At 39.2% G+C, this 9940-nt stretch overlaps 1 protein-coding gene across 6 annotated transcripts in view; it reads right to left on the bottom strand.

Moving 5' to 3' along the window:
• Positions 1-1595: 1595 nt before the first annotated feature.
• The window catches only part of TM7SF3 (transmembrane 7 superfamily member 3), a 41919-nt gene continuing 33574 nt past the window's right edge, over positions 1596-9940 (bottom strand). For 3 of the 6 annotated variants that reach the window (XM_086401640.1, XM_086401641.1, XM_086401643.1), the window contains 3 exons: positions 8219-8316; positions 7108-7270; positions 1596-5836 (listed from right to left, as the gene is read on the bottom strand). In XM_086401640.1, coding sequence (XP_086257766.1) covers positions 5574-5836; positions 7108-7270; positions 8219-8316 — 524 coding nt within the window. In that variant the 3' untranslated portion in view covers positions 1596-5573. Of the gene's footprint in view, positions 5837-7107; positions 7271-7428; positions 8027-8218; positions 8317-9940 lie in introns of those variants that run through there. The other 3 variants (XR_015164157.1, XM_086401642.1, XM_086401644.1) reach the window with 3 other exon arrangements.

Raw genomic sequence — 9940 nt, 5'->3', positions numbered from 1 at the left:
GTCTGCACTTAAATGTCATTTCCTCAAGGAATTCTTCCCTGGCATCCCAGATTTTACCTCCAATTCCATGGTAAATTTCCATTGTGTATTGTATTTCTTTTGTATAACTATTTTAGTGTCTGCCTCATCACACGCTAAGCCCTGAAGCAGGGACTGGGCCTGATTTTTGCCAATGCCTGGCACTTAGGAACTTAACAAAATATTGCATGGATGAATGAAGGTGAGGTCCAAATCAGAGTATTATGGTATTACAATTTTTTAAATTTTGTCCCTGGTGCTGATGTAGCTTGATCCAGAACTGCCAGCCTCCCCAGAGCCATGATTATAGGGTCCCTAGTGAGTCCAAGTATCCACTAACTTGAACCCCTCTCTACCTCAGTTTCATAAAGAATGGTCCTTGCAAAAGCAGTAGCCAGACTGCACAGGTGTCTTCCAATCAACAAGCAGGATTAAATGGACTTGTAAAGTGTAGTAATTTGCCAGGGTTGCCATAACAAAAATACCACAGGCCGGGCGACATCACATCAGAAACTTTCTCAGTTCTGAGGCTGCAAGTTCAAGATCAAGATATGTTTCATCTGAGGCCACTCTCCTCTGCTGGCTGGTGGCCACCATCTCACTGTGTGCTCACACCTACTTTGTCCCAGAGTCCTTGTATGTTCTAATCTTTTTCAGATAGGATTAAGGGCTCGCCCTGATGGCCTCATTTTCACCTAAGTGAAAGTGTTAGTCACTCAGTCATTTCTGACTTTTTGCAGTCCCATGGACGGTAGCCCACCAGGCTCCTCTGTCCACGGAATTCTCCAGACAAGCATACTGGAGTGGGTTGCCATTTCCTACTACAGGGGATCTTCCTGACCCAGGGATCAAACAGGGCCTCCTGCATTGTGGGCAGATCCTTTATCTTCTGAGCCACCTGGGAAGCTCGGTTACCTAATTAATTAACTCTTTAATAAAGCCCTTTCTCCAAATGGGCTTCCCCCGTGGCTCAGATAGTAAAGATCTGCTTGCAATGTGGGAGAATCCTGCAATGCAGGAGACCTGGGTTCGATCCCTGGGTCAGGAAGATCCCCTGGAGGAGGGCATAGAAACCCACTCCAGGATTCTTGCCTGGAGAATCCCATGGATAGAGGAGCCTCATGGATTACAGTCCGTGGAGTTACAAAGAGTCAGACACGACAAAGCAATGAACACTTTCACTTTTCACTTCTCTCCAAATACAGTCACACTCTGAAATACTGGCAGGTGAGGGCTTCAACATATAATTTTTGGGTGGATGGCACAATTCAATGCATGTCAAAAAGGAAAACACAGGCAGCCTTGCTCCTAAGGACTGGATCACAGTGGGAAAGCTTACAGTTTTCAGGAAATGAGAGCCTACTGGGGTCCAGCCCCGGTTGGATCCAGGGATTCCCTCCAGATGACAGCGTTGGCGAAATGGGATAGCATCAGTGGAGAGAATCAGAGGCCTAATTATAATTGATTTACATGGGAAATTAATATACCCCCACGCTCCAATTACGTTGGCCAGAAGAAAGAGTAGAGACAAAAGGAAAGAAAAGGAGACGAGAAAGAACGACACGGGGAGACTGAGCTTAGTGAGCAGGGTCCGTAGCTTTATTTCCAGCAGGGGCTTTTATACCCAAAGTTGTACATAGAAGATAATAGGGGATGTAAAGTCATGCAAGGTCAGCAGACCTTGAAACCAGGCTTTTCTTCAGATACAAAGGTTTTATGATTTACATCATCTTCTGGTCAGGAGACCTGCTAACATTTTTATTCTGATAAGAATTAGTCAACCAGAAAAACTTATTTTCTCCAAAGGTGACTTTAGAGTTTAGTACCACTCCCCAAAAGCACTAGGCAGAGTTGCATTCCTATGGGGCAAGGGTGCAGTGGGGGTAATAAGGGAAGAATTTATTAGCTTAGGGGTCCAAGGTTATTATTAACATTAAAGCTTCTACTTATATTTCTTATATATCAACTATATTAATCAATACACTCTCAGGGACACAGAGGGTGGGAAATATGGAAACTTGGCAGCAGGCATTAATTCCACAAAGAAATCTTCTATCAGTTCTGTTTTAACAATTTCCCGAGAGGCTCTGCATTGTTAAAGTAACTGAGTCTCCTTGTGTCTCATATGGTTGGGAGACTACAATCACATACATGGCTGTAGGAGTCTGGAAACCTGTTAGGCAGGTTAGAAGGCTTTCTGAGGGAAACACAATTGGAACACACCTTATTATACCCTGGAGACTTAGTAACTAGAGCTCTAAGTTGCTTTTCTTACAGATAAGAGTGGTTGGGGATAGCCCCTTGTGACTGGCAAAGGAGTTGGTGAAAGTCATGAAGCAGTAAAACAGACAGGCTCAGGTTTTGGGGTAGATGCTCAGGCAGGCCCAGAGAGGCACCCCTCGAGTTCTGGCTTGCCTTGCCCACCAGATCTCTCCCACATGAACTTGTCATGGGGTGGGGACTCCCGTGCTGGCTCCCGGCAAGAGCCAAGAATTCTAGGGTTTTAATGAAGGTTAACAACAGGTACCAAGTACATCATCAAGGAGTGAACTTGATACCAAAAAATTCACTACAAATGCTGCTGTGGTGAAATACTTATGGAGTTGGAAACTAAATATCTATTATATACTTTATAATGAATATAAAATGGTCCATGACCGTAACTTGGAAAAAACATGTTTTCACTGTGCAAAATTAACACCTTCCTAGAAGAAGAGATCATGGCAATATTAGGAGCATAGGAGCTTCCTAAGAATTCACTAACAACAGAAGAAAATTGAAAAAAAAATCAATGATTCACATTTTCATCACAATAAGAGTGTAAAGCACATTTGGATAGGGAGTTCTCAAATTTTGGTCTGGGCACTATTTGATAACTGTGACTTTATATAATTTACTCCCTAAGAATTTCCTCGAGTACAAAATAACATGATTACATGTTAAGATCAGATAACATTGTATCTAAAGTCCATTCCTGCTCTAACATTGTAGCAATTTCTTTGTTAGAATCAGTTTTCTATCCCACTTTATATAGAACTCAACAGGTTTATAGCACTGGTTAGCTGCTGTGGTTTGGCAACCTAATAGCTAATCCATAATAGATTAATCAGAACTAAAACATTTAAATGGTAGAAACAAGTTTCTGACAACACTATTATTTTTCTGTTTGACTCAACTAAAGTACTAATGACATCAACACAAACTAATGCATTAAAGACAACAGCTTTCCGTCTACTAAAGGATATAACCTTTAACGCATTATCCCAGATTTCCTTCATTTCCTATCATTCCATTTATGCTTAAACTGATTTTTTTTTTTAACATACACATGTATCCTTTTTTAAATTCTTATCCCAATTAGGTTGTTATGTAATGTTGAGCAGAGTTCCCTGTGCTATAAAATAGGTCCTTGCCGGTTATCCATTTTAAATATAGCACTGTGTACATGTATATCTCAAACTCCCTAACTATCCCCTCCCTTCAACCTTCCCACCCCCTACCCCCACACCGTCCTACAACCATAAATTTGTTTTCTAAGTCTGTGAGTCTGTTTCTGTTAAACTGATTTTTTGAAATAAAAAATTATTTGTCCAAATTAAATACTTGTGTTTATAGCTATTAAACTGTCCTCATGTCTTATTACTTTTGTACAAATACAGATGATAAAAAATTTTATAAGAATTTTATAATAATGAGACTTTTTTGCATTTGTTTCAAAATAGGTATTTATTATTAAAAAATTAAACAAACTGGCTTATTACTCACAAACTATCATGAAAAACTTTAAACAATTTGTCTCCCCTCTCCAAGAAAGCATGTTTTGTCTTTATAATCTTTACTGGCAGACATTTTGACGGTATAGAAAAAAAAACACAAATATTCCAGGTCACTTTGTTAGAATTTATGATATAGCAGAATACAGAATCTCTATGGTGAATCATAAAAAAAAGCCCACAATTTTTTCCTTCACATTCAAGTGTTTTTTGAAGTTATATAAACAGTGAAGATTACAAAATAAATAGTAAACGAACACCTGTGTAATTTCAATTTTTCAATGCAAGAAATTATTATACATTTTTTTTTTCATTTTGTCTCAGGCTTTCCATAACACTTTTAAGAGCAAAGCTGAAAAGTTTCCAGTTACCGGAAGCCTCAAAACCTATTGTATATTGAAAAACCTGTAAAAGCAGCATCATTTAAATAGTGGTTAACTCACAAAGTAGGGCAACCATAACCAACCTCACGGCTACTCAGGCATCTCAGTCACGAGCTTCAGATACAAGGTAGAACCCTGGCGGAGACTCTGACAGTTGTTAGAAGGCCATGAGGAGCAAGGATGCAGCCCCGGGCGTCTGGGTGCTTTCTTGTGATGCAACAAAGTCGGAACTGAAGGGACTCGTCTCACAGAATCCAGGGGCCTCACTGAAAGCAGCTTTATTCAACACCTAAATCCCTTCTCTCTCATCAATTTACAACACAGATAGGACAAAGACTTCATACTGATATTTTTGAAGTTGTACCAATGCTCTAACAACTTAATTTAGCAGAAAGAACTACAAAATGCAAATATGTTAAAGGTTTCCTTATAAATGGGACTATAGATGAAGCTAGGGGCCAATTTATCTCCCCCAAATAAAATAATTTATATGTCATTGAATGCAGTTTAAATTAGAAATCAGCTGTCAAAACTATGTTAAAAGGTTTTGAAAGGAAAAAAGTCATTTTTTTATCTGGAATATAAATAAGTCATCCATATAAGAGCTTCATTATCTATATAAATTGACCTCTTTTCAAATAATTGAAATATTTCAGCTATTTAAATTACTATTTTAAGCACTAAAAGGCAAAGATGAGGGGTACCAACTGAACTATATATACACTTAAAAATGATCGATAGGGTAAATATGTATTTTATCATGAAGATAAACAAAAGGGTAATTTTTGATAATATATGATATTTATGTGCAACTAAGTAATCAGATTGCTTGTAGTCAGAAAATAAGTTAGTTTTCCCCACTTTGTACTCTGAAGTTCAAAGATGCAATACCAAATCTCCAAAACTACAAACACAGTGGCAAATAAAAATTTATTTAAATAAAACCGCCCTCCGTGCCCTGGTCCCCAAGTTTAGACAGACTTAAGTGAGAGAATTGTTCAAGGAGTTACAAAAAAAAAAAGAAGGCAAAAAAACCCACCATGGCTTTACAGAACAACAATTTTTAATTTTTTTTAAGTGTATACTTAACGGAGTAAATTGACACATAACTTATAAACCAAAAATGTAATTTCTTAAAAATTTGGTAATAAAGAAAAACCTCCTTACCACCAACATTATGACCACCTTTCTCACTCTCACTTAGAATTACTGTCATCTCCCAGGCATGCCCTTACCCTCTTTCAATAAAGAGACCACAGTACTGTACAAAGCACAGATGCAGAGCCGGTTTCTTAGCAGACTTGCCCCAGAGACTGCTGAAGCAGCCAGGCAGCAACACCGAACCTGAAAAGGTACCTGGGTTGTACTTCTAGATTGCCCTGACCAAGCGTTCTGGCATCTACAGAAGCAGGGGCGTTCTCTCTCCTGCTGGCTGCTCCTTCTGGAAGAGCCCTTCAATCTGGGCTAATCGGCTGAAGAGTCGCTCTCGCAGTGGAGGGATGTGGTAGCTGGGGTCCAGAATGTTCGTTACTCTGCGCTCACGCTCTCGCTTCCATAACTTGTATGGGTGGGGAGGGAAAAACGGCCGCCCTCTTTCTCTTCGAATCTGTAGCGTAATTCCACTTACAGCCAGCATCCCCCATACTGCCAGGACAATAAAGTCTACAGAACAGTAGAAAAGCACAGTTTGAACTCTTGTATTTTAAAACCAAGCACAGATGTTAAGACATTTTATAGCTTCAATCTGTATCGTCTTTTCACAGTTAATACTACACTTAATGGTGAGGATGTCCAAATATATGTGTATTTCCTCACTTACAAGCCAGGGAATAAGCAAGGAAACTATAGTCTTACATTTCAAGATAGGAATTTCCTATTACAGGCATTGGAAAGTCCAGAGTTATAAAGGAATCAGTTGTTTGGAGCCTTGGCATTCCAGTATTTTATGACTACAGGCATAGTGTTCAAAGGCAGAGTTGTTTGTTGTGTTTTTCCAGAGTGGAGAGGAAAGGCAGTGATCTCACAGACACACAACATGGAACATCAGAGACCACCATGCTCTTCTTTTCCCATTCCATCCTGTATGGGACCCCACCCCACTCATATAGAGTAGATATAGAAATGCATGAAGAGATTCAACAAACTGTACTGAGCTTCCAGTAAAAGGTTTGGCCAAATACTGAAACTTCCACAACACGTGGATTTCAAGGTCTCTACCATCAACCTCTTAAACAATGAGGGCAGGTTCAGGATAGCAGAGGGAAAAAGCTGACCTTAAACATTCAAAACAATTGCAATCATGCTTCTATACCTTCGATTCTAAGTCTTGCTTTACCATCCTCCCTATTTTAACATTCTGAAACCAACATATCTTGCAATCTTTGTGAACATTTGATTTAGTAGCCATTTTTTTCCTTCAAAAACTTAATGGAAAATCTTTAATGGGTCAACTCTTACAATTGAGGAAAAACACAACTACTGACTGAAAACCACTTTCTCTTTTTATTAGCAAATTATGTGCTTCTTTGTAGGAAGGAAACAAGGGAATAACTAAAAAAATCAGGTTGTCCTTCTCACCCCTCACCCTACTACCCTCAATTCATAAGGTGCCAAACAGCTTTATTCTCAGCATTTTTCTGACAAACGGGAATGACTAGATAAACCTTAGTAATCCTGGTTTAGAAATTTCTTAATAAGTTCATTTATTAGATTTTCAGAAGTATGAATTTCAGCCACCTTACAAATTTAAATTCTTCGCTCCTATGATCATAAGTAATCATTAACATAGGGCTCTAATACCATCTGGATAGTGTGAATTTCCTCCTTATGTCCCGTTAACCTTCTTTCAATCTGGTTATAAGAGCTCTTGTTAGCACAGGTAAGCCAATATTCCCTACCTGACCATCACTTGGTTCTTGGATTTAGAGTCTTACCATTTGTTTGAAAAGGCACATTCACAAAAGCTCTGCGGAAATCCACATGGAGTGCTCTCCTGAGTATGTTCAAAGTGATGTAAGAAAGGCTTGTGTACAGGTAACTGTCCACGGCCAAGACCACCGAATAGGAGCCAATGAATCCACAGCTCAGTATGTTCAGCTGTGGAAAAGCAGAAGTGTTCAGGCATCACCTCTGGTAGGACAATAATAGTTTTTATAGCTTTCATCACTGGCCTCAACCCTGAGGAGCAGGGAATCACTCCTGCTCCTTCAGGGCATATGAAAATGGACCAAATCTTAGAACTGAATAAAGGTTACCTGAAAAGATAAACTGGGGGCTTTCTTGGTGGCTTGGTGATAAAGAATCCACTTGCCAATGCAGGAGACACAGGTTCAATCCCAGATTTGAGACGATCCAGTATACCTTGGAGCAACCAAGCCTGTGCACCATAACTATGGAGCCTGTGCTCTAGAGTCTGGGAACCTCAACTACAGAGCCACATGCCACATCTACTGAAGCCCGAGTGTCTGAGAGCCTGTGCTCAGCAACAAGAGTAGCCCCCGCGGTGAGAAGCCTGCACACTGCAACAAGTCCCTGCTCACCGCAACTAGAGAAAACCCACTTGCAGCAATGAAGACCCAGTGCTTTTTAAAATTTATTTTGGCTGGAAAATAAATAAATAAAATTATGAAAAAAAGAAGATAAACTGAAAAAAACTTTCAACATCTATGGTTCATAAAACACAGTTTCCCTCATCATAGAAAAGGTCTTCCCGCTAAAATAGCTTCAATGATAAATTCTAAGTAGATGAAGAATCTCCTGGAGAGACAGCAGAAATGTACAATCCATCAGGTGGCTGCATCACCGTACCTTCTCTGCTCCTGCTGTTAGAAGTGTGATGACCTGCACCACTTACTGGAAAAAAATAATGTGATCATTGTAACAAGAACTTCTCTTGCTTTCACAGTAACAAGGCTATTCAAAATCAATCCTCTGATACAGACAGACAGCTCTCTCTAGTGAACAGAAATGCAAAATGATGCAATAAGTGAACAAAGGAAGGCTCAGGAAAATAGGGTGAATATCCTGACCTGATGAAACACTTACTATTCTTAAGCAGCCCATGAAAACCACTGGAATGAAAATGGCTATACAAGAGAAGGTCACCCAGAATACTGCGTCAACACGGAAAATCTTTAGGTTTCCTGGAAAAGCAGAAAGAAATCAGGAGTAAACAACAGGTTCGCCAAGTGAAATTTCATTTTCTCAACATATGAACACAGACATACCCTGAAGGTTTAAAGTAACAAACAGGCACTATGAAATGAATTGATTTCTTTTCACTTAACTATCAATACAATCCTCTTTGAAGGATGTGTCCTAAGAAAGTAGAGGGGTAGGAGGAAAAATCAAGCAGGTTATGCTCTGCATTTATTACAGGATAACTTAGAAGAGGCTGGACTAGCCCAAGCTCGATCATTCACCAGCTGTGATGCTGGGCCTGTTTCCTGATCCTTAAAATGAAAAGGTTGAACCACTTTATCTCCAAGCTTCAAATCATCCCTTTTAGCTATAAATTTATATAATTCCCTGATTTTGTACTGTGAAGTAAAAAATATAAGTGGCATTCAGAGTGATCATCAGTCAGTTCAGTTCAGTCGCTCAATCATGTCTTGATATATGAAATCCCATATAAGGAGCAGACTCTGTTTAGTAGATTTTGACCATCAATGCATTTCCTGTTTATCCACTGTACACTGGAAGATGTGATTTTTTCTCAGGCATCAGGAAAGATGTGAGCTAATCATTTAGCTAAGACGTGAGCTAATCCATCCTACTAAAAACCCTTCTCTAAAGTGCAGTGCACCTTGGGGTGACCCAGGACGGATCTATTAGAACTCCTATTATAAATTATGTTTAAATAACAAAAATGTAAATCTGACAATTATTTAATACTGACACTGGCACCATCCCTTGGTCCAACTGGAGATGTCCCTGTATCTTGAGACCCACGTATCCTGAAAGAGTTGGAGGTCCATAGTGAAGGGCTCTGACCTGGAGACCCCATGTTCTCAGAAAGCAAACTGCAACATGCTTCAGTGAGGTGAATGGATGGATCGTATCTCCAGTTCACCTATGCTATCCTTCACAACATGCACATGTGACTTAAAAAAAGGAATACAAGAGATTAACAATAGTAGTTATGATGCCAGGCATGAGAAGACTGACCCATTCAGAGGACACATAATAAAGTGAAAACAGTAATTTCATTAAATCTAGAAGTCAACCAAATCTTTTCCAAATTTTAGTGCTTAGAAATATGAGTTTGCACCCACTCTAATTAAGGTCACACTTACCCTAAATGTCCTTGAGGGATGAGATAGTTCATACATTAACTACTAAAAATAAGATGGTTCAACACATTAACTACAAAAGACTAATCCACCATCCCTCCATCTTCTAAACGTTAACAAAAAGGAAGCTTATTAAATAGTATTTGGGTTGGCGCTTCTAGAGTAGAGCTCTGAATGTACATTTTCAATAAACATCCCTGAGAGTCTGTGATTTAGCCAAATCTAAACAATGCTACTTTGCAGGTAGATAAAGAGCTACCTGTAAGGGGGCCTGGAATGAACTTGGCTATAGGTTTGCTAAAATCAGAGCAAAGGGCCTTGGAATTGTCAGTAAACACACAGGTCACCAATTCTTTCTGATTTAAAAATTTTTTAATATAAGAACTAAACATTATCCGAAGTAGAAAATAGCCTAATAGAGTACTTCTGGCCATAGATACCCTCTTATAAAATTTTATTTTTTCTTGAAATATAA

This window comes from Bos grunniens, chromosome 5 (assembly GCF_055505025.1).
Source record: "Bos grunniens cultivar Pamir isolate PY7600 chromosome 5, Bosgru_T2T1.0, whole genome shotgun sequence".
Classification (NCBI taxonomy): Eukaryota; Metazoa; Chordata; class Mammalia; order Artiodactyla; family Bovidae; genus Bos; species Bos grunniens.
The sequence above is the reverse complement of the archived record's forward strand: the minus strand, read 5'-3'. Positions and strand labels throughout refer to the sequence as shown.